The 23,560-nt window shown below is 41.5% G+C and overlaps 4 protein-coding genes and 1 long non-coding RNA gene across 12 annotated transcripts; 2 read left to right on the top strand and 3 right to left on the bottom strand.

Annotated features, from left to right (window-relative positions):
* Nucleotides 1-199: 199 nt before the first annotated feature.
* Nucleotides 200-6,894, bottom strand: SoYb (Sister of Yb). Of its 4 annotated transcripts, none has more exons than XM_086832557.1 (5): nucleotides 6,757-6,894; nucleotides 6,220-6,308; nucleotides 6,021-6,123; nucleotides 2,529-4,912; nucleotides 200-2,465 (listed from the first exon to the last, which is right to left on the bottom strand). In XM_086832557.1, the coding sequence occupies exons 4-5, from the start codon at nucleotides 4,905-4,907 to the stop codon at nucleotides 381-383; spliced, it is 4,464 nt and encodes a 1,487-aa protein (XP_086688683.1). In that variant the 5' UTR covers nucleotides 4,908-4,912; nucleotides 6,021-6,123; nucleotides 6,220-6,308; nucleotides 6,757-6,894; the 3' UTR covers nucleotides 200-380. The 4 variants fall into 4 exon arrangements, with proteins under 4 accessions (XP_086688683.1, XP_086688684.1, XP_086688685.1 ...); XM_086832558.1 differs by having other exon boundaries at nucleotides 6,220-6,561; nucleotides 6,757-6,881; XM_086832559.1 differs by having other exon boundaries at nucleotides 6,258-6,308; nucleotides 6,757-6,854.
* A 548-nt stretch (nucleotides 6,895-7,442) lies between these two features.
* LOC147643668 (uncharacterized) lies at nucleotides 7,443-8,250 on the bottom strand. The gene is made up of 3 exons (XR_015271669.1): nucleotides 8,088-8,250; nucleotides 7,822-8,027; nucleotides 7,443-7,763 (listed from the first exon to the last, which is right to left on the bottom strand). It is a non-coding gene; the product is annotated as an uncharacterized LOC147643668 (long non-coding RNA).
* Nucleotides 8,251-8,344: 94 nt separating this feature from the next.
* On the top strand, nucleotides 8,345-13,434 carry Ndf (Nucleosome-destabilizing factor). Of its 4 annotated transcripts, none has more exons than XM_086832560.1 (10): nucleotides 8,345-8,645; nucleotides 9,073-9,109; nucleotides 9,933-10,015; nucleotides 10,076-10,946; nucleotides 11,007-11,117; nucleotides 11,378-11,648; nucleotides 11,731-11,820; nucleotides 11,885-11,974; nucleotides 12,038-12,219; nucleotides 12,528-13,434. In XM_086832560.1, exons 1-10 carry the CDS (start codon nucleotides 8,566-8,568, stop codon nucleotides 12,594-12,596), a joined length of 1,884 nt encoding a protein of 627 aa, XP_086688686.1. In that variant the 5' UTR covers nucleotides 8,345-8,565; the 3' UTR covers nucleotides 12,597-13,434. The 4 variants fall into 4 exon arrangements, with proteins under 4 accessions (XP_086688686.1, XP_086688687.1, XP_020812409.1 ...); XM_086832561.1 differs by having other exon boundaries at nucleotides 11,734-11,820; XM_020956750.2 differs by lacking the exon at nucleotides 12,528-13,434 and having other exon boundaries at nucleotides 12,038-12,371.
* Nucleotides 13,435-14,220: 786 nt separating this feature from the next.
* Trp1 (translocation protein 1) lies at nucleotides 14,221-18,020 on the top strand. 2 transcript variants are annotated; one of them, XM_020956734.2, is made up of 4 exons: nucleotides 14,221-14,405; nucleotides 15,483-16,289; nucleotides 16,361-16,647; nucleotides 17,227-18,020. In XM_020956734.2, the coding sequence occupies exons 1-4, from the start codon at nucleotides 14,370-14,372 to the stop codon at nucleotides 17,318-17,320; spliced, it is 1,224 nt and encodes a 407-aa protein (XP_020812393.2). In that variant the 5' UTR covers nucleotides 14,221-14,369; the 3' UTR covers nucleotides 17,321-18,020. The 2 variants fall into 2 exon arrangements, with proteins under 2 accessions (XP_020812393.2, XP_020812392.2); XM_020956733.2 differs by lacking the exon at nucleotides 14,221-14,405 and adding an exon at nucleotides 14,450-15,291.
* LOC110187347 (uncharacterized) lies at nucleotides 17,972-22,006 on the bottom strand. The gene is made up of 3 exons (XM_020956735.2): nucleotides 18,715-22,006; nucleotides 18,196-18,645; nucleotides 17,972-18,136 (listed from the first exon to the last, which is right to left on the bottom strand). Exons 1-2 carry the CDS (start codon nucleotides 20,978-20,980, stop codon nucleotides 18,497-18,499), a joined length of 2,415 nt encoding a protein of 804 aa, XP_020812394.2. The 5' UTR covers nucleotides 20,981-22,006; the 3' UTR covers nucleotides 17,972-18,136; nucleotides 18,196-18,496.
* Between the last annotated feature and the right edge of the window lie 1,554 nt (nucleotides 22,007-23,560).

A 23,560-nucleotide genomic window follows, 5' to 3' on the forward strand; every position in this document is an offset into this window, starting at 1 on the left:
ATGATCATTCCAGTGCTGTAAGACGCCGGAAAGCAAACAGCGTTGCCATGCTGGAAATACACTGAGCAAACTTTTATAAATATTCTATGTGGAAGGTAGAAAACCGGGAGAAAAAACCGTATTTCAACATCCAAAATATGTTTAAAAAAACACTGTTATTAAATGTCTTCAACATGGGAATTTAACAAAAAACTTGTCGTTATGTTGTTGTATGTATGTACAGTTTATTTATTAATATTGATGGCAACATTGTGTAGAGTATATTGAGGTTATGTTTTTACGATCTCTTGACACACAGGGTACCATCCAAAATAATTACATTATATAAGAACACCCCTTTAATTGCCTAGATCTAAAGTATTTTAAGTACCTATATTTTTCTAACAATCATCAAAGATTTCACCTGAGTCAGAGCCTTCCACGCCTGTCAACAAATCTTCGTCCTCGCTGCTATAGTCGTCCTTGTTCACCTGGTGTCTTGAGTAGCGATCCCACATGACTAGACCCGGCGGTGGTGCTGGTTCATCAGCTCGCTCGACGTCGTAGGTTAGCCAGTGGGAATATTTTTGGGTGTAGACTGAGTCACAAAGCGATGGCCAATCCTCTAATATGCTCATCTTGACCAGTTTAATCTTTAGGTAATAGCCATGCTGCTTCTGGGACACGATCCGCACCTCGCCCAGCAGTGGCAGCACAAATTGCTGAGGTGGCGAACTGCTCGACGCGTTGTAGATCAAAGTCTTGCTCACCAGCCAGAGCTCGAAGTCCGGTACCTGCTGCTCAATGGTTAGCTCGATGTGGAATTTGGTTTGATGCCACTTGACTCTGGGACGGACTGCTGTTTTAGATATTTTTGAATACAGCAAAGACAGGCTTACGGGCTTAGCCGGCGGGCCTTGGGAATCTTTTTGGGGGGCATCCTTTAGCTTCAATTCATCCAGTTCATTGGATTTCTTGTGGTTGGTGGCCTCGATTTCTACCAAAATGCTTTGAAGGAACTTGTGGGTATCCTGCTTTACCGGGGTACTCATGGTGTCCAATTCTTGCATCAAGGCTTGGCAAAGGGCTTCGGTGCTTGTTGATAGTTGGTCGAGTCCAGTTTCTGGGGAACTTGGAGCATTGTTCTCGTTCGACGGTAACTCTTTAGGCTCGCAATCAGTTTTGGTCAATTCTTGTTTGGGCTGAACTGGATCCACTACTTCCATTATCTGTTCTGGCTTGTTCACCTTCCTAATCTTAAAGACGTCAGAGAGTTTCTTTGGCTCACTTTTTGGAGAAGAATGAAATGTCTTTGTATTCTCAGTGTAGATTGTCTTTTCGGTGTCTAGGTGAATGTTTTCCTTGTTGTCCTTAACTCCCTCGTTGGCCTTTTTCTTTTGCTCGCCCATCTGACGGTGCAGATGACTATCACTTTGGCTATCCTCTTGACCGAATCCTCTATTAATTAGCTCCTTGCGCAAAAGTAGTTTATAGACACTAGTTCCCATTTTGAGACACTTCTCCACCAAAGCCACTTCCGCTGCATAAACCACATTTAGCATGGAAAAATCGACGGTTATCTGGATCTGTTGACGGTCAGTGATTTCGGAAAGGGATTGTTTAACCCACTGGGTGGTGTCTGTCAACCACTTGCCTTCTCCGACGCTCACTCCTGATAGTCGAATATCCATGGCCAGTGATGGTATGGCCCGGAACTTCTGCTCCGGACACTGAAGCAATTGCCTGGCGTTGACGTGTAGCAACTCTGTGCCGTAATCCATTACCTGGACAGTAACTTGTCCCCTAGACTGTATGTCCACGATCTTGACGCGCTTGAAGTATCCCAGGTGGTGAACAGCACACACATCGCTCAGACGATATGGGTGATGCACGTTTTGATTCGTTCCCATGCTCATTTCAATAGCTGGGAGCCACTTATTGACCGGATAGGGAGCATCCACCCATTCAGTCGAACCATTGGTCTGATACTGCAGAGGCCACACAGCCATGTGAGTTGGGTCATAGACCTTGCACAACTTGCAGCGGATGACGGATCCCTTTTGCTGCATAGGATTCTCAGGCATATCGGCTGGAATGAAATGATGCCTCTTGTGACAGGACATGTCACACTCGCCGGTACTGAGAAAAAATGGACAACAAGGAATGCTATCATCCACCTGCGGCTGGCAGTTCATCCAGGGAGCCCCGTCCGTTAAATATCCGTGGGCACGAAGGAATTCAGTCAAACGGTCAAACTGCCGGGAGTTACTCCTGTCAAGCAACAAATAGCTCAACAGAGGTTGCTTCTTTTCATCCTGTGCCATAGTTGTAAAATAGTTCGGGATTTGATCGGCCATGGCACTGAATCGCTGGGTAAACTTCGACCATGTATTGGGTAGGCTGTAATGGATGACTACCTCGAAGTTCCGCACTGCCAAACGGGGCGTTTCAATCTCGTCGCTGATCATCAACAGCTTGTGGGGCACCTGAAAGTATATTTAAGAAAAAATCACTTAATTTAACCTAATAATTAGGCAGAGTGCATTCACCTGGTTCTGGGCATCGGAAGGGCCAACCCATTCGTACCCAGCATTTGTCAAGATTCTATCAAGGACGGTTAAATCAATCTCATTTTTGCAATATATGACTGTACGTTTATTGAAAGCTTTCTGATCCGCCAGAAACTTGAGTAACACGTCTGCCTTTTTGTTGGATTCCTTCAGAATAAACTTCAACCTAAGATCGCCATACATGGCTGCCTCGAGAAAATTGCCAAAGACAGCCAATGGTTTTGGCGTGTCCTTCAGAAGCTTCTCAAACTCCTTCTCATGCCATTGCTGGGCCACCAAGATCAACTGCATCCTTGGGCTAGTAGGCATCCCGTTTAACTTCTTTATCACTTCATTTAAGCCCTTGGTAGTCGCCTTTTGCACGCGATCAAAGTCATCAAAAATGAAGAACTCCAGCCTTTTCGGATCGATCAGGCTTATCCCACAGTTCATTAGGTCCAGGAAATGGTCCGGTGTTGTGACCAGGATACCGCACGAATTGAGTAACATCAGTTGGCAATTATTCAGAGAATAACCATGACTATTGACCACTTTCAGCATCTGGGTGTCAGAGCTTGACATCAGAGAGATACAAATGTTGGTCAGCTCTCTGGCACGGTCTTTTGAATCCACCAAGAGAATGGCCAGTGGACCCAGCTTTATGGCGCGACTATACGCGGTGTTCTGCAATGAACTCAACACCGCGGAACACAGTACGGGCAGGTAGCTCCAAGTGCGACCCCTCCCGGGGTCATTAATCAGCACTACCGATCCGCCTTTCATGATATGCGGCCATGAGTACAACTGCATTGGAAGCATTGAACGAATGTTCAGGTCATTCATGCTTCTACGGATCTCCTGGCAAAATGGCAAGTGGGCCAGCGAGTCAACAGGATTAACCATTTGTCGGCTGTGAGCCAGAACTGCCATGGTCTTTGATGGCGGGGCCTCGCTAACATTTTTAGAAAAATTTTCCGCAATGTGAAAGAGATCGTGTTTAGTTTGAAGAGCTTCATTAGAAATGCGACTTAGCTTATCATCTACAAATGATGATTCTCCTTTCTTTGATGATGTGGTCGAGGTAGATGCATTCTTCGTAGTGGCAGATGACGAGAAATCACGTTCGGAGGTGGAAAGGGACACTTCTGGGAACTTAGATAAAAGCGATTCTGTGCTAGACTTCGGTGATTCTGACAATTCAAAGTCGTCTGATGAAGCATTCTTAACGGTGCAGAAGCTGTCCTCACTGCTTGCGGAAGATGACGAAGATCGTTTTCTCAACTGAAAATTCTTCCACAAATCGTCTTCAACCGGGGTTTGGGCATCTTCATATTCTGACTCCAGGTCTGCATTTAGGGCGCTGCTTTCATTGGGCATAATTTCGTTATTATTTTGATTATTTTCAATAGATGTTCTTTCCAAAACTGTTACGGCGAGGTTCTTATTACGCATTATCATGGCAGACATCGGAACTTTGAGGGGAAAACGATAGTCAACAGATTGTTCCAGAAACGGAGCCCTTTCCGACGGCCGGGACAAATTGGATTCACTTGCTCCACGCCACATCTGCACTTTCGAAGCTTTGGTAATGTCGAATGATAAACTGTTGTATATGGGTTGCGGATTGTTGTTAGTACAATCGGAATTTGGGTTACTGGACGACGACACCAGTTGGATTATATTTTTGACACGCGGACCTGCTTCGATCAACGGGTCGTTGATCTCGGCCAGCTCAAAGCTAAACGCATCACTTGGTTCCGGGATGTCGTTGAAGATGTTACGGGAGGCATGCATTTGGTCGACCAAAAATTGGGCACCATCCTGGAAATCTTCACTCTGGCTGTCAGTCTTGAACATGAGCTTCCCTAAATTTTGATTCGCATTGCCATGACATACGACTTCAAAGTTCAACTGCTTGGCGTCCTTTAATAATTTGTCAAAAACGCGCACGCAACTTTTAGACCAGTTGTCTGTCGCAGGTGCAATATTCGCAACACCTCTGTGCTTGACTTCATAGAATGTCAAAGCCAATTTCTCGGGCAAGGGCCACATGTCTAGTGAAGAGCAGCATAGAGTGAAGCCGTAGTCCAAGATCCACACTACGTACTCATCGCGCAGACACTTTTTCACTACACCCCTCATTAGCTTGGGTGGACAGCCAGGCTTATATAAAACGATGACCTCCTGGTTTACCAGGTATGCGCGTTCTTTCATTTCCTTAGTGCAGTGGTTCACAAGTTCTTGTTCGATTCTAAGAACACGCGATGCGCGTGCCATCACATCCTTTAACATCACATAGCTGAATTGATGAGGACTCAAAAACTGGGTTATTATGATGGAAAGGTCTTCCTCTTCGGGTGGTGATTGGGACTTCTCCATCTCCTCTAATTTGGTGTGAAAATAATAATAATATAAAAAACAAGTTACTGAGACATAATTAATTTTAGTGGTTTATTCCTTTAATAGATTTTTAAAGGTAAATACGGAAATCGGGAAGCTATTTTCGAATGCTCTAAACTGTAGGTTTCCTTGACCATTAAAAAAGGATTGTCAAGCTTCTGATTATAATTTTAATACTCTGAAAGGGTATAGAAAGGATCTCAAGCCTCTTCCTATAAGTACATAATGTTTAGAAATTGTAGAAAAATTATTATTTTTTTTATTTTAAATTTATCCCTGCCTGAATATTTTATATAAGTAAGGTTGAGCTTAAAGTTCGTTTATATTTTCCGCGTGCAGTCATGTGTAAATCGCTGCGATTTCTACGCGTCAGAAACTTTGCCCAAAGCGAGCCAAAAATTGTGAATCCAGCGCAGCCACAGGATTAAATTTGTGGATTCGGATTGTGAGTTAGTAGAAAGTAAATTAGGTAATTTAAGTTGCGGAAAGCGAAAGCAAGTGCGGCACACTTTGCCTTTTCCACTGCAGTCAGTTTCTAAATGGCAAAACAAAGGAACGGGCTAAGTCGCAACTAAGGAGGTCCTTGTGCCTATTTGCTGTTTGTTTTGCGCTGCACTAGATCTGCTGCAGTGCCTCCTGCCGCCTACTCCTGGTCCCTGCTGCATTGCCACATCCTCCTTGGGGAGTGGCAAGTGGTGCTCAACAATCGGCAGTCGGGCGTTCTCCAAGTTGTTGTTTTATCAACACTTTAAAGCGCTTCAGAGCTCCTCGCATTGCAAGCTAAAATAAATGCAAGGCTCTGATTATCTCTGCTTATTATTCGAGTTCATTTAACACGTGCAAGGGTTCCGACAAGCAATTGAATTATTTGGTTTAACACCGCTTTCCACCCCAAAAGTCTGCCTCAAAATAAATGTTTATCTCATAAAAAATACCCGAATAACACTGCCATTGTTGCGCTTGTCAGCATAATATGTAAATCGGGATAAGGGATAGTTGCGATCGATCATGGAAAGTTATTCAAAAGCAGCAGCCAAAACTAATTACTTATTTATAGATAAGAACAAATTTGGGGGAAGTTGATGAACTTACCGGGATCGAGGTGGTCTCCGCCAAGCAATTTAAATCGAATTCGTTAATTGATGTTGAATTTTTTGTTTTTCCAGTTAATATTACTATAAGAGCAAATATAAATCTGTTGAAAGAATAAAAAAAAAAAACAGTAATAAGTTATTGGAAATATTAATGTTTTGTGTGAAATTATACTATAACTCCTTTGTAATATACTTACTGTTGTCCTGGCTTAGCACCAATATAGAAAAGTTCTACCTTAGATCTTCAAATAGATATATCCAGTTTCTAGTAAATCTAGAAACAAGTCTGAAATAATAATTGACAATTCAAAATATCTCTGGAATTGTTGTAAATGTTAGAGCACTTTTTTTCTGCAATGTCATGGGTTTTGACCCATTTTACCAATAGGAAAATCAAATCTGACACACATATACTTGTGCTTACATATATGTATGTACATACATAAGTACATATGTCTTATTGTCAAAGGAGCGCCGTTTTTTTTCCTGTCAGCAGTTTTTGTGCATATAAACAAACGCGGTTCTTGGGGCTCTCTCGGCTGCAATTGTAACAATATAAATGAAATTACTTACCGATTAGCTTAAAACTTATTTTCCAGGCAAGAAGAAAAGTTTGCAATCGGCACTTTGATCTCCTATTTTTCACAAGTTGTGCACTTTGCATACATATAAACAATCGCGGTTCTTGGGGATTTTTCGGTTGCAATTGTAACAATATAAATGAAATTACTTACCGATTAGCTTAACACTTATTTTTCAAGCAAAAATAAACGTTTGCGACCGGCACTTTGATCTCCTATTGCATTTTTTCACAAGTTGATTCTCCCAGAAAGCAAAGTGAACGTTTAACAAAAAAAAATAGCTGTCGAAAATATATCAAAATATCAATATATCGATATTTTTCTTAAAATGATATCTTTATATCGCGACTTTTTATTTGCCTAAATATCGATGTTGCGATATATTTTTTTGATATTGTCGATTATAGTACCAATGTTTTGAAAACTTGCTGTAATTTAGCATTTTACATCTTAAATAGTAGAATTCTTCCTTAATTAAAAGCAGAGGTACTTAATAATTTTATTTGATTGTGTTTCGGTAATCCTTATTATATCATCCAAGAAATCGGACACGTGGGAGCGACCCAAATTAGGCGGTACATATTTTTTGTAATTGATGGCAATCCTGAGCCGATAAATCCTTTTTCCCTATTCCACATCGTGCTAATTGCAATACAAAATGTCACCCGTTTATTTACCCCAAAAGTACGGATTTTTTTCGTGCAATAAAAGGATCAACTTTTCACCCCTTTAACGGCCACAAATTTTCCTTTTTCCCCTTTTGTTTGTCGGGCACCGAATCGCTCATAAAAGTTTGGCCAAAGCAGGGTTGTCGCCTGCCTCCCTCACCCCGCACGGCATTTTATTCATTTTTTATTTGATTGTTTCATATTTATGAGGATTATATGGCCGAGTGTTGAATATCAGGGCACTGCAGGGGATGGGGTGAACGTGTGGCAATTTATTTTGCGGCTAAGAGTGCTACTTTATTTTACTTGACTTGCGGTTAAGTGGAAAGTCCTTAACCATTTTTATCCTCGGGTCCAGCTAAAGACTTCAGATGTGAGATAATTTTCCATCTTCTATAGATATTGTATCTTGTGAATTGATTAGTTTTGTTCTAATTTTAGGAGATATGCAAAACAATTTCGCACTATAAAATACATCTGATATTGATATATCTATGCCAAAAATAATAATGTTTTATTTTTCTTCATTCAGGAGAGGAAAACAACTTACTCAGAACTTAAATTTTAAATTTGAAAAATAGCGCCAACATTTGTGGCCCGGAAAATGCAGAGTGACCGTTTTATCTTGAACCTAAAATGCCAATCATCTAATGCTCATGTTCTTGGCGTTGCCAAACTGTGATCCACCCCCTTAATGTTGGTTTTAAAATATATTACAGTCACCGGGCTTTGATCGGAAGCTCGGAGAAAAACGTACTACAAAGCTTAAACGAAAAAGGTAGGCTTTAACGAAAAAGGTAATAATATCGAACTTACCAAGTGACGTTGCCGGACCTCGTAAATGGATTGGGTTGACAGTCCCTTCGATGGCCAAATACGTCGTTTACCAGCACTAGCCGATAGCCAAAAAATGCCAAATGGACTTATTTCTTATTTTTAGCATTTTAGGAGATTGTGCCTTTTGAACGATTTTAGTATTAGTAGTATAAAGTGACGTAAAAACTAATATGTGGAAAAATAACCGTTGATTTATTGTATCGATAGCATCATCGATGTATGTCTACTCGATAGTTAGTCAAAATGGCGCCTGTCAGCAATCGTTTATCGGTGTAAGCAGCGCATCACAACTCGAAGCGAAAAAAAGGAAAATACGGGCGAACTGGACGAAATTGATTGAAGATAACCAAGAGCCAACGCCGAGATTCGCGCCGCTCCCCAGTAACCAATTAGCTCGTGTGCTCTGTCCGCCCAAGCCAGCAAGATAACCAAGTTTAATATACGCCTGGACAACATAATGTCGAAGAACAAAAAACTGTCGCTGTCGGGCGGCGACACGACAGAGAAATTTATTTACAAACTAAAGGATCTGATATGGTAAGCCGTGTGCCGTCTTGTTGGGACTGGCCGGTACTATACGGCCATCCCGGTTCTATTGCTCCGCCGTGATTTTCCTGATTTTTCTGCGCTTGGATTAAGAGCCAAAGCAATCACATAACCTCAATCGTGCACGGTTGGCGCTCCAACGAAAAAAAGAAGTGAAGTGTGCGTAAAAAAGCAATTAGCACTCGTTTGACCGCCACGCAAGGCATTCCGGATGGACTGCCAGTTGCTCCGGTGTCCCGAGTTTTATGTGTTTCTCCGGTGACCCGACCCAGCTCGACGGCTCTGCCCTCGGCGACGTCGACGTCACTGCGTTGGCGCTTTTTTCGCGCGCGCGCTCTTTTTTTTTTTGTTGCTGCCAATGCGTAGAGCTATTTGGCCCAATACGAAGTTTTCTAATAGTGTTTCTTTTTGCTTACAGGGCCAAGATGAAGGGCTTCACCCCGTGGCCGGGCATGGTAAGTGATCGGAATGTTTATGCAGCGTCGACGCCGCTGCCGCCTCCTCTGCCGCAGTCACTGTCGCTGTCGCTGCCATGTTGTGTTTGTTTTCGACTGTACTTTTCGACTGCAGCACCGCTTCTGTCCGCTCGCTGCCGGCGTCTCTGCCGCCGCGCTGCCTCTGTTGTTGGTGTTGCTGGCTACGCACTTGCACACTCGCTTCATACTTGCGGGGCTTGGAATCCGTCACTTTTGGAGCTGCTATCGGGCCAGCTAGTCAGCGGGCGTTAGCTTTCGTTCGTGTACAGCCACAGATGCCAACATGTGCGCGTTGGAGAGAGCGGAGGAGGGGGCCAGCGACGCTCGTCCGCGGGCCAAGTGTTCAAATATATATTTCTGCTATTCGTTGCCAAGGAAATCTAAAAAAGGAGGCTTCCCGCAAGCCTTTTAGATTCGGTACCCTTTCAGTGTTTCCTCAAGTTAAATATAATAGTGTTTCTTAAAAAAATTATCTAAAAACTAAAAGCAATAGTGAAAAAATATTAACCATAAAAATTGGTATAATTAAAAAAGTGAGAAAATGAAATGAATATCAGAAAAAACGTAAAAATTATAATAAAGTGAAATAAATAATTGTGCCAAACCCAAAATAATTTTATGCAAATATTGGCCGTATGCTTAATATTAAATATAAAGAATATTATTTCTTATTGTCCAAAAAATGCCAATAAAGTGATTTTTTGGGATGAATAGATAGTAAAACTACCTCGGCTAATGAATTGAAATCTATCTAGAAAATCCCTTGACATATTAATTTATATTAACAACTACTTCTCTGTAGATTGTGGACCCGCCATTGGATATGCTCAGCCAGCAACGTCGCGCGAATTGCAAGTGTGTGTTCTTTTTCGGTTCCCGAAACTTGTAAGTAATATATTTACCAAATGCGAAGAAGGAAAATTATATTCTTGGATCATTTTGCAGTGCTTGGATTGAGGAAAACAACATTAAACCCTTCGAGGGTCCCTGGAAGGATGAACTGGCCAAGGTGAGCAAGCCCGCTGCATTTAGGCACGCCATGACGGATATTGAGAAGTACATTGACGACCCCGCTGAAGTGGACGAGCAGGTCAATGCCAGCTGCGGCGGGCCAAATCATGCCACCGAAGCGGACTTTGACAAAATCCGCGATGGTCTCGACAATGAAGAGAGTGCTGCAGACGATTCAGTTGCTGATGGCAATAATGGTGTAGTGGCCCATGTGGTCGGCAGTCCTGAGGCCGAGGGCTTAGATAGGGAAAATAATGCAGACTCTGCAGCATCACACGAAGATGCCGCCGCCGCTTCAGCCGTGACGACGACGCCGGCGACCACAACAAAATCAGGTGGCAAGCGGACGCCAAAGGCCAAGTCCGTTTCTGCTGTCGCTGTTAAGTCAGGCAAGTCCTCTTCCACAAAATCAGCACAGAAACGGCGGACCTCCGCGCAACAGACCCCCACCGGAGCATCGAGCGCCAAGCGTGGCAGGCGAGCGGCTTCCGGAGAGACAGCAGCGGACCAAGCCGGCACCAGCTCTTCGCCCAGGCGTCGTATCGAGACTGACGCACTGATGGCCTCGCTGGCGGCCAAACGGGCACCGAATGCAATCGCACTGCTGGACCGTCCAGTGGTCACGCGGCCAGAGACGCAGGCCATCGACATGAACTCGCGGTCGAACACGTTGGCCGATCGCGAAATCGTTCCATCGGATCAAACCTTCGGTTTCCTGGGCCTTGGCATGATGGGCTCGACCATAGTTAAGGACTTGATATACACGGGGCACAAGGTTGTGGTCTGGAACCGCACCATTGACAAGGTAAGCTTTTGAGTTAGAGAATCTAAAATCAGTATTGTAAGACTTTGGTCAATTTTGCAGTGTCAGCCTTTCGTGGAGGCCGGTGCCGAAGTTAAGGACACTCCCATGGATGTGGTGGAAGCTGCTGATGTTATATTCTGCTGCGTTTCGGACCCCAAAGGCGCCAAAGATGTAAGCATAAACTAACGAAATTAAAAGACAAAATAGCATAAATTGAGTAAGTCAGTTTAACTTCCATATTGAAAAAGAAAACTGATCACCAAGTCAGTGTAAACAAAACTAAAAAAAAAAAAAACGATTCTGAATACATTTAAATTAAATTAGAATACAAAAGAATACGAAGCTTTCTAGCTCAACATTCTCCAGCTGTTACTAAGTCAGCTTTTATGCAACTCTTCTAACTCATGCATTTGATTCTTTCCTTAAATCAGCTCGTTTTTGGCAACTGTGGCGTCCTGCAGCTAAAGGACCTTAACAATAAGGCCTACGTAGAAATGTCGACCATTGATCCGGAAACCTCCTTGGACATTGGCGAGGGTATCAAGCAGTGCAACGGTCGCTATCTGGAGGCGCAAATCCACGGGTCGCGTCAAGACGCAGCCGATGGTATGCTCATCATCCTCGCCGGCGGTGATCGCACAGTGTTCGAGGATTGCCACTCGTGCTTTAAAACCATTGCTAAGAACACGTTCTTCTTGGGAAGTAAGTACAATTGCCCAACGTCTTAGCGTTGTTTCATTTTCCCAAGAGCAATCCCTTAAAAATGTCCCTTGTTTACATCTAGCAGATGTCGGAAATGCTTGCAAGGTGAACCTGATTTTGCAAACCATTCTGGGAGTGAGTATGGTTGGACTCGCTGAGGCGTTAGCACTGGGTAAGTTTTATTTAATCATTTAAAGGGGCTTTAATGTAAACGATTGGTTATACTTCTTTCGCAGCTGATCGTTTCTCAATTTCGCTGAAGGATATAATAGACATTTTTGATTTAACTTCAATGCGATCACCGATGCTGCTGGCCAAGGGGAAAGGTAAGTATTTAATGAAATCTTACCAGCCATTTAGGAGATATATTGTGATTAATCCCTTTTTAGAAATGGCCAAGGGCGACTTCAATCCACAGCAGCCGCTGAGCCACATGCAGCGCGACTTGCGTTTGGTGCTTAACATGGCAGAGAATTTGGACCAGTCTATGCCTGTCACCAGCATCACCAACGAGGTGTTCAAGCATACCAAGCGCTTGGGCTATAGCGAACACGATTCGAGCGCCGTATTCGTAAGATCCAGATTTTAACAATTAGTTAACACGACTAACGTTTAAACTATATTTTATCATTTAGTTTAAAGCGTACACACCGAACAGAACCGACACTGACACACAGCCGAACATAACAGTAATGCATTACCCTCACTATCTACCCACTCACCCACCAACCTGACAGAAACGTTCGATCGCAGGGGATGCACAGGATGTTAATGGCCATTCATATGAACCATTGGCTGCGCTTGCGTATTCCCTCCGATTGGCAGCGTCGTTCTAGTTCGTTCATATATTTCCCAACCTTTTCCCGCACCCGAAACTAGGGCTATTTCAAAGCAGATCAAGATTTCGAGCCGATGTGCATTGTGGAGCGCTTGTCGCCGGCCCCCTAACCCGTCTCGGGGGATCTTCTCTAAAACGTCGTCGTTTGGCGTGAGTCTGGGGAAGGTTTTTTTATTCAAGGCAATGGCGGACCATGCATGAGTGTCGTAAACGGACCGACTTTTGCATGATTATTGTATTCGTCGGCGACACCCTAAACAGCGAGAGGGACCGGGCAGAGTTCATCGCAATGGGCGATGAGGTAGCTTCCCAGATGTCACAACAAAGAAGTATATGCATACAAAAACTGTAAATGTATAGAGTAACGCATCCGAATAAATTGTAAAAAAAAGAATAATATATTGTAAGGCACACAACTGTGTGTGTGAGTGTAGAGCCAAACGGAGCGCGGTCCCTTTTGTATGCAACACGACCTTAAGACCTTCCCAATCATATCCTTATTTATGCATTTACGCCAAACTTTTTAATATTTTCTCCGTGTAACACTTTTGTTCAAATGCACGCCAGGCACTAGAAACACATTTTATATATTTTTGTCTAAGAATAAAGAGTAAGCTGAACGATCATTCAAAGTAAACATTAAACAAAAACGTACATATTTGGCGGCGGATTGGTTAAGCTTTCCTTCCCACCTCCACACAATAACATCAACCATTGCGACAAACACGGAAACGGAAAGAGAAGCAACTGAACACACACCAAAACTGAAACAAGAACCGGAAGCAAACAAAGTAGCGTAAACTTTGATCCTCCCGAATGGCCAGGGTCATTATTAATAATAATAATTAGAATATATAATAAATAATATATTTTACTTATTATTTAGTCTGTATTTTGTTGTAAAACAAAGATTAATAAAAAGATAATTTTAATAGTGGATGTAAGGAATTCGACTGTTTCAGTTTGCATGGATTTTACGACATTTGAACAAATGTGAGTGGAATAAAATATATTTTGAGTATTGCAACTTTTTTAACAATATAAATTGGTGTTCTCTCAAAAAAAAATATTTAACTAATTATAGTTTGGCCAGCAACAGGTTTTTTTTTTTAATTATAATTGTTAATATTATATAAAAATAAGGAAGATTATTTCGGCATGCCGAAGTTTGTATACCCTTCTTGTTTGCAATTTTTAATGAAAAGAGAAACTAAAAAAAGATATATGCAATATAAATATTCATATTTATATATTTTTTCTCTTAATTTCCCGATTATTCTTATGTATGTAATATAGTAGTAATATTTTCCCAAAATTAAAACTGAAATTTAAAAATACCAAAGAATTCTTGTCTTAAATTAAATGAAAATTTGTTGAAAAGGATAAATGTTTTACCTCAAGACTTAAATTATAATTCCCTGTAAATATGTAATAACCCAAATTAAATTTATTATCATTATCATTTTTCATAATATGTATTAGCTAAAATTTTGTACAGTGCAGAAAAAATTGTATGGCCCATTCACGATTTATCGTTGGCCAGAGAATGAAAAATATCGATGTCCGCTGCAGTATTTTTTATCAGAAAGTTTCGGTATGTTGGTTTATACTTGCTGTTTTCAAATTTGTTTATTTTTTAATTTTGTGCTCAAAATGAAGTAAATAGACATTAAAGAAAATTAAATTTGTATTTCGAAATAAAGAGTTGGTGCCTCCTCGTAGATGGTATATTTTGCAACACCGATATTCGTTGTCATCGATATTTGAAAAACATCGATTACTTCGATGTTTCTCCACCTCTACTAGCGTGTGTGGCAGAATATTATCAAAATTGTAAAAACAACCAATTCGGAGGCAATAATTCACTACATTTGAAAACGAGAATGTCGGAAAAGAAGCGCACCCGTCGTCGCAAGGATGTAAGTGAATCGCGAGCAAATAGTTAGTCCAGCTGCTGCCAGGTGCTGTGTGAGTGGGTGGTGCCACGGTCCAATTGGCACACCAAGAGTGTGTTTGTTTTTTGTTTTGATACGGAACGGCAAAAAACGTGAAATGGCAAAAAAAAAAAAAGCGTAGATCACTGATATGAGAGAGGGGATCACGGTTGAATTTTATACTATATTAAAATCTTTCTACGCATTTGTGGGGGGGCAAGTTCAGAGGCCAACCAACTATGTGTGTGTGGGTGCGTGGTTTTTTGTTCTGCTGGAATCAGCCCCCCGCATGCAAAGGTCTATAATTAACTTGTCCCGCTGCGAGGAGCAATGCGGCTTTTGCGCTGCAATTGCTCGTATTTACTTACTTTCCAGCCAATTAACTTTGTGATACACAGTGTAAACAGCTGTGCGCTTGTAACGGAGATCTCGCTTAACCCGCTCTTTGACTCGATTCGCTCTTCAAGCTCTCTCTTTGAGCTGGGGGCTCTCTCTCTCATTACCAACACTTGTCAGGTGCAGGCAGCCCCACTTATCAGCTGCTCTGTGGCCGCCGCTGCCGTAGTTGTTATTGTTGTTGGGGAAAGTTTCAATACGCTCGTGTACGCTCCACGTGTGTGTGACCGTGTATGTGTTGTGTGTTGTTGGTTGGCGCTTGCTCGTGCTGTTCGTGTTGGTGATCGCCACTCGTTTGACCAGAGTCAAGATTCAATACTTTCTAGACTCTCGGAGCGAGTGCAACACGTCATAGCCACCAAGAAGGCATTGTGGCTTTGTTATTTACCAAGTTCGCAGTTTCCTATTCTATCAGAAAATGAACGAGGAGGAGTACTTCGAGGAAGAGGAGCAGGAGATCTTCGATGATGACCCGGTACTGTGATCTTTTAAGTGGGAAAATCCCACGATAGCTTCCCAAAAGCCCCCGGAACGGCTTGAGTGTGACGAAAACGAAATTGGTGTCGTGGCCTATATTCACTTATAGCTTGAGCTTCTCCCATAGCGATTGATTGCTGTGGTAAACTAAGAAGTGACTAAATATTCTTTTATTTTTATTCCAAACAGGAGTACGCCGAACCGGGCGCCCAGAAAGTGGACAAGCCTTCGAAGGATGAGAAGAATGTGGCCAAGTGGCTGAAGAAGAACGTTAAGACGAAGAAGACCAAGTTCCTGAGCCACATCGTCGAGTACTTCACCTCCAGCAAGGCCATCGATGCATTGATGAAGTCCAAGTTTGCTGAGGGCAGCAGCCCGCTTTTCACCACCCGGGAGCAGGCTGTGGAGTTCCTGGATATTATGCTGGAGCACAAGTTCTTCCATCGCGCCAAGAAGGTGCCCGTCACGCTGGAAGAGATTCGGGGCAAGAAGGCTGACAAGGAAAAGGGTACGGAAAAGGATAAGGAGAAGGAAAAGGACAAGGGCAAGGACGACAAGAAGGACACCGATCCAGAGGCGGAGAATACACAGGGCGATGGTGGTGCTGCTGGCAACGAAAAGGAAAAGAAGGAGAAGAAAAAGCGAAAGATCCGACTGGACATGCATCCAGAGCAGATATTCGTGGACGGTTCCGAGGCCTATGTTTGGATATATGATCCCATTCCTCTCCACTACTGGATCTTTGGTTTCATCCTGCTCCTGGGTGCCGTTGGCATTTGTCTGTTTCCCCTATGGCCACCACTGCTGCGCAAGGGTGTCTACTATCTCTCCATTGCGGCAGCAGGCTTCCTCGTCTTCATCCTGGCGTTGACCGTGTTCCGTCTGATTGTGTTCACCATTGTGTGGGCACTAACCGGTGGCAAGCTGCACTTCTGGATCTTCCCCAATCTGACAGAGGATGTGGGCTTCTTCGAATCCTTCTGGCCGCTTTATGAGGTTTGACTTTTCACTATTACCTATTATAATATTGTAAATTTAACCGATAATTTGATGTTTCCCCCAATTAGAGCAATTATACCAGCGAAGGAAAATGCAAAACTGACAAGAAGTGCAAGTCAAAGGGCAAGAAAAAGGACAAGGACAGTGATGCCGAGGATACAGCTGTAGATGCTGATGCTGACGGCGACGGGGATGTAGATGCAGAGGTCTCCACGCTTGAGCCGGAGAAAATTGAGCTAATCAAGGAACACGACACTGACATGGAGATCCGAAAGCGTCGCAAAGTTGGAGCTGATGAGTACGAGGACGAGGATGTGGATGTGGAGGAGTCGCAGCCCAAGGATTCCAAAGATGGGTAAGAAGGGTCCGCTCTCTCTTTATTTTTCTCTCTAAATTGAAAAGGATTCCCGTTTTATTGCTCGAATTTTTGTATTTATAAATTGTTTCGTTTCTTACGTGCTTTTCGTTTTGTTTTGTCTTGAAAGAAAAAAACAACTTGTGAAGAGCAAGATATATAAATTAACTCTAGCTTTTAATTGTACACACCAACACACACTTTGTTCCTTAATAAATAATATTGTATAATTAAACAGCATTAATTCTTTTGGTTTGCGCATTGTCATAACAATTTTTATATTTATTTTTTGAAGCATGTCATTTGTAAATACATTTTACTTTCGTGATCAGTAAAGGTTCTCATTTAAGCGGTAGTTTGGTTTTAAAAACACTCATTATTATGGCTCATGGTGAACTTATTTTTGATACAAATTGGATATGGGAACTAAAAGGTTTAAGTATCAACTGAGTAAGTCCTGCATTCATTACAATCTTTAATTATCAGCAACAATATACGTCTTACATACTGCCACAGTTACACTTTCAACGCAGTCTTGAAGTAATTAGTTATTAACTCAAATACTTCATTTTGTTTCAGAACACCACGCACCTCCGGATCGGACTCGGAGAGCTCTAGCAAAGATTACGAGATAATCAGTTCAAGTGAAGTGCAAAACGTTGCTGGCAACTAGGATGAACGGAGAAGCCCCACAATCTATATTAATATTTAATGATCCAATTCTAGCTAATTGATAAGAAGACATAGAAGAAGAATCACACATCAAGTACATCAGCAGCAGCAACAGCAGCACACGAACTATTATTCCAAGTACAGCGAAGGCTTGTCGAGCGATTTCCAGCGAGTTATCGATTTGTTAGTTTGAAGACACTCTTCGGATAGAGCTTAACGCTTGCAGTTCTCCCTTCAAAATACGTATTTGACGATAGTCCGAACACGCAATAATTCCTATATGCAATATTACGTTGACCCATAGCATTTGTTTGATTATTTTTAAAGGCTGCAGTTTGGTCTTCAGTTGAGTTGCCGCAGTATGTTCTCAAGCCTTTAAACAAACAACATTTATTATTCTTTATTTGTATTTGTATTCATACGTTTGTAAATGTATACAGTGGCAGCGAGTGCAGGAAGCGATTACAATTGATAATAATCATAGCGAGTACGTAGATGAGAGCGCATACCGTGACTATGCGCATAAATATTTACTCTAAATGTAATTAAAGTGAACTAACAACTTAAAGAAATTAGTAGTGTAACACGCAATTAACTATTATATAAAAATAAAGCTAGGCAATTCTGATCTGATGTGAGAGATATTTGAGCGTTTTGTAGTTCTTGCTCGAACGTTTTATTAAAAAAACAAATATACAATATATTATAATTCGTCTTTAAAATGCCGTTCGAGGTGGTACTGATTAAGCATGGAGCTTAGCAAGTGCCAGGACTGTCTTGGTAGAAATATTCCAATGAAAACAGCGCAGATAGATAACTAGTGACAGGGAGAAGTGTAATTAGTTAACTTATTAGTATATTTTCTGGACTACTTACAATAATAATAATGTAAGACAGCCAGCAGAGGATCACATATGCTAAACTAGCCAATCCGCCCACAAAAACAGCTGCCGGATGTCGATAGTGAACTTCAAACTTGGGTTCCGGCTTATTTCCGGCTTTTGCATTCAAGGATGATGACATCTCTCAGAAGTTGATCTGTAGTGAAATGTGAAAAATCGACGAACTAAAAGTATATACACTAAGTGGTATACAATTAATGCAATCAATACATTTTTTTTAATGATTTTAAGGAGGCTGTAAACAGGTAAAAGGGACAGTCCCATTGTGAAAGTTTCTATAAACCCCTAAACTTTTTTCTCTGCAATGGCTTCTTGGTAGATCTAAAAAATGTAACTATTGCTTTGATCATCTTTCGTTCACTTTCTAAGGCCTGGTTAGTCTCGGGCATTAGAGCTGGGCTTCTTGGAATTTCCAACTCGTTTTCTAAGGAATTACTTTTTGTTAATTTAAAAGACCGGCAATTATTTCAATCATCAATCACATTATAATTACCTTTTAATGAATTTGGCTCCTTAGTTGTGATTATTTTCGTATGCCTAAAAGATTTTTCTTTCAAGAAGTAAGACTGTGAGAACTTTTGATCAGAAGTAACCCGTTTAAATACTTTTTTTTTAACCAATCTCTTTTTTTGATGCACATACACCCCTGGTTGTCTCATATATGGCCAGCCTGCTCTTGTTCTCTTTTTAATTTCCAGGGTAGAATAATCAGGGGGCATTAAAGTTTCGGGCCTGCTAGTCTCAAGTTTATGATTGTGATCTCGGGGAAAATACTCAGAGTCGCCGATATTTAAATCCTGAAACTGATCCTGAACATAACTCTCTGAAAGTATTCCCGACAATTGCCTGACATAGGAAACCACTTGAAGCTTGGGAAGATCTACGCTCATGTGGTAAGCTTTGTAAAAAATTTGAACCTTCCTGGTAAATACTAATAACTTCAGAGGCTTCTGGGTTTGGATTCTGCCAGCAACCTTTTTCATTTCCAAATTTTCTGATCTATTGTTTATTATTCTGCGCGTACATAGAAACCTTTTTGCTGTATTTGAATGAACTGGACATATTCGCTGATTGCTGACTGATTTTAGTTTCGATAGCTCTAACTCACTCTCTCTTGATATTCTCCTATAATTACTATTTGCTGTCTTATTTCTAACAGGACGTCGGCATTGGTTACATTTTGAAGGTAAACATTTGTTTTCCAAAATATACTCTCCGCCCTTAATGGGCTTGTTTTGGACAGGACTAGCTTTCCTGATCATTTGCTTCATGAACTGCAACTCCTTGGGATTAGCTACAAGGGGTACCGGGAGCTTGCTGGAAGATACAACTCCATGCCTAGAAGCTCGACAAGTATACGGCAATTTGGCTAATTCTATTTCTTTTAAAGTCGTATGATCTTTGGATCTTTCCCTAGGGTGATGTTTTCCAAAAATACTCTTTTCAATTGAAGATAACTTCTCCTCGCTTACCATTTTTCCACCCATTATAATAGATTCTATACTAGGTATGCCCCTTTCCTTTGATACTATTTCCGAATACTCTTCATCAGACATGGTTTTATTGGCGGAAAGTACATCTTCGTTTGGCAATTCATTAATGACTCCGTCCTCCTCATTGGCCAGCTCGATTAAACCGAGGCTCTGAAGGATCTCCTCACATTCGAAACTTCCAGGGTGCTCCTCAGATTTGGTTAGATGATAAATTGGGGAAGACGATGTGTCACTGCTCTTAATGGTCTCCTTGATGTCGGCTTTCAGCTCCTCGGGTAATGAAGATTTTTCGATGGAAAGGTTAAACGGCGGTCCGGGGATCTTGGGTGCCGCAACTAAAGGCATTACATGTGGTGCAAACCAGAAACCGCCAAAGATCGAGCCATGGCTCCCAATGCGATTGTTGGGCAAATCCGGACGTGGTTCCATGTACAGCGAGTTGGGACGGTTGAGCATGCGTCGTGCACCGTCCACAACAAAGGCGTCCTCAGAAGGACCGTCGTACTCGTCGAAGGGAGGAAACTGACTGGCCAGTTGACTTTCGGTGTACTTGCCCTTGAACTTCGATGAGCTTGAAACGCCGCCCTGCAGCTTATCCTTAGCAAGTGGCCCCTGTGGATGACTGATGTGGGGGCTTGGTGCGCCCCAGATACTGCCACTTCTCTTGGATATGGCACCTCCAGATGGATCCGTTATGGGCCCCTTCAGTGGAATAAATTTCTTCACAAACTGGTCGTCATAGATCAAGCGCCTGCGCGTGTAGTTTAAGGACATATCCTCGCATGGCGATCCCGACGGAGCGGGCGATGGCGACGATGGTGGTGGTGCCGACGGCTCCTCCTGGTGGCGATCCATCTTACTGGCCTCTTTAGGACCATCGCCTTCGCCATCTCCGGCTTCTCCAAGTCCGCCTCCTTCAGTCCTCGACCATTCGTCGCTCTTGGTACGCTTATTATTGGACTTGACCGGCGGTTTCTTGCCCTTACCGGTCACTTTGAAGCGCGCCGCCTTGTTATTGTGGGCAGCCTCCTCGGCGTGGCGGCGTTGCAACAATATTTTCTGCCGTTCGACATCCAATTTCTCCTCCTCGTCGCTGGAGTACGTTCGAGGACGGCGGATCAGGCCACATAGATCGCAGACATTGAAGCGATTCACCGGCACATGGAGCGTTGCGCGTGGCAACTTCTCGCATATGCAAGACTTTTGCGAAGTCGAATGACCCTTGTTATCCATGTAGAGCGAGTAGAGTTTGAACAAGCGGAACATCAGATGCTTAAACTAATTTCTGATAATTTCCTTTTTCCAGAATCCAGAACTAAAACGGAAATGTCATTGCCGCAAAATATTGACTGGCAGTGCTGGAAAGGGCGAAAAATATACCAGAAGCTTCTTTCAGCACCATCAGTGTGGCACCAGCCTTAGTTAAATTTTGTTAGGTATAAAATGCTTTAGAAAAAATACAAACGATCGGCTTTAAAATGACGAATATTAACAAATTTACAAAAAATTATAAGTTGCTGTGTTCTTGTTGTTAGGAATTTTTGTTACAAAGTTTCAGATGCGTTCTAACAAAGTCACTTGGAGAGACTTTTATGTTATATTTTAAAAATTCATAAAATTAAGTGTGTTATTCCTGTTATTAATTGAGATGTGTGGGAACAGAAAGCTCAATATAAAAGTTAATTCCCCGCAGTTCGTGCTAGAGGTGGAGAACTTCGTGCAACCATTTTATAAAATGGCAGGAAGTGTGAACACGCAATATTGAATTTGGTTAAAGGGTGAAGCGCAGCCAAGTTTACTTTGTATGCATTAAGTGGCAGCGCCGATTGAAAATGGAGAAATAAATGTAAACAACATTTCATAAAGAATATTTTTGATCTATTTTTTCTTCATACACATAAATATTTTTTAATCAGGCTGGAATTCAAAAAGATCCTAATTTTCAAAATAATATGTGTACAGTTATATTTTTAATTTAATATTTATTTATAAATATTATAAAGATTTATAAACCTTGAGAAGATCCGCTTTTAAGGACTTACAACTAATACACAGGCAATGCTTTTGAACGGTGTACATATATTTTTTTTACCAAATATTACTTCATATTTCTAGCAACCTTGAATATCTCTATTGAGTTCAAGTTTAGATTTAAACTTATATTTAAGGCAACCTACTCTAAAGACGATCATCCATATATAATTTATAACTTTCCTCTCAGCACATACCAAGAGCCATTGTCTTCCTTCTTGTACATACATATATGCATTTGTATATATAAAATCCACCAGGCAATATTTGAATAATCTTTCATCATTCACTTAATATTATTTGCTTATTCACTTGCCTTTGTTTGCATTTAAAGTAATTTGTAATTGAACTTTCTGTGGCCGGATGGATGGTTCCGTCTGTGCGAGTGTTTGCCACTCACCGAGTTGGGGAATTTAATTAAGGATTTGCTGCATTTTTAATGCACATATTCCAATTGAGTAGAAGTATAACATTTTTTTGTGCACAGTAGTTGTCCGAGTCGAACAGCTCTTTTCAATGGACTGCTGCGTCCTTCGAGAACAATTCACAAAATAACTATCAAATATACTGTGCACACACACTCTTGCTATACACACCTTCCGGAGAATCAGATTAGTTGCATGGGAATCTAAGTGAAATTTCATGTTCCATATGCAATTACAGTCCTGGGAGGAGGGCGAACACAATGCACATATGTATTTATACTTATAATTGACAAACACACTGTACACTTCTCCTTGCCACTCGAAAATATTCCGGATTTATTTGAATTTTTCCACCAATAAATATGCACAATGCGATGTGCAGTGTGCCAGCCGTTGACCCAAATAGTCGTCGGGCTCCTTGAGCACCATCTGCTTTAATTAACTCGATAGTATTTGATTGATTGGCCTAATCCCTTAGCTCCCCACCTAAGGCCCCACCCTATGGCCAAACCCTACATTTTCCTGATAAAGTCAATAAACACATTAAAAGCGCATCGTCTTACAAAATGTTCTGCATCTTCGGCTCATTGAGCAGCTTGTGAGAAGAGTGGATACAGGATTCGGGCTCCAAAGGCGTTTGCCAGGGAATTTATGCACTCAAATCAAGCGGACCGATAAATTATGGAGCCAGTCGTCGTTATCCTGCAGGGAGTTGCGCTGCTAAGCTGGAGTCGCACGTTCATCCTCCTCTGTCCATTTTGAATTAAACGCCGACTGTCCGGGATTTATGCGCGCCACTGGCCATAAAAATATTATTCGCAGACTACACAGACTATAGACCCTACGAATCGGCGCCTAATTGTTCAGGCATCGAGTGTATTTCAATATAATCGAATACGATAAATGCACAGTGAGAAAGAAGGCTATGTACTCGAGGATTAACTTTAAGGCTAAATCTAATGAACTTTAAGGTATGAGCTATTAAATAAATTAAATTAAAAGAGTTATATAATATTTTTGACATATTTAGAGCATTTTCAATTGTTTTATTTAAGCTTAAAAATAATTATTCTCATACTAAGAGAAATATTTCCTTCCTTGCTAGAGAATTCAATTTATTTTTAAACACACCCTTTTAAAATGATTTAAAACTCATTGTTATTTCTGGGTTACTCCTAATATTTTCTAATTGTTTCTATAATTTGTAATACATTTATTTTATATATTTTTCTCTCTGCACATAACTACAAATCGTCGACGTCTGCGTTTGGAGATACAAAATTATTTACTCCCTGGTGAGGCATTTTAATGCATTTTTATTGCGATACTTTTAGCGTCATTTCATTTTCGGCATTCTGCTTTGCCATTGGAATTTTTCACCCTACCCAAA

The sequence above is a fragment of the Drosophila serrata genome, unplaced genomic scaffold, assembly GCF_035046125.1.
Source record: "Drosophila serrata isolate PLE 108 unplaced genomic scaffold, ASM3504612v1 contig_249, whole genome shotgun sequence".
NCBI classification, from domain to species: Eukaryota; Metazoa; Arthropoda; class Insecta; order Diptera; family Drosophilidae; genus Drosophila; species Drosophila serrata.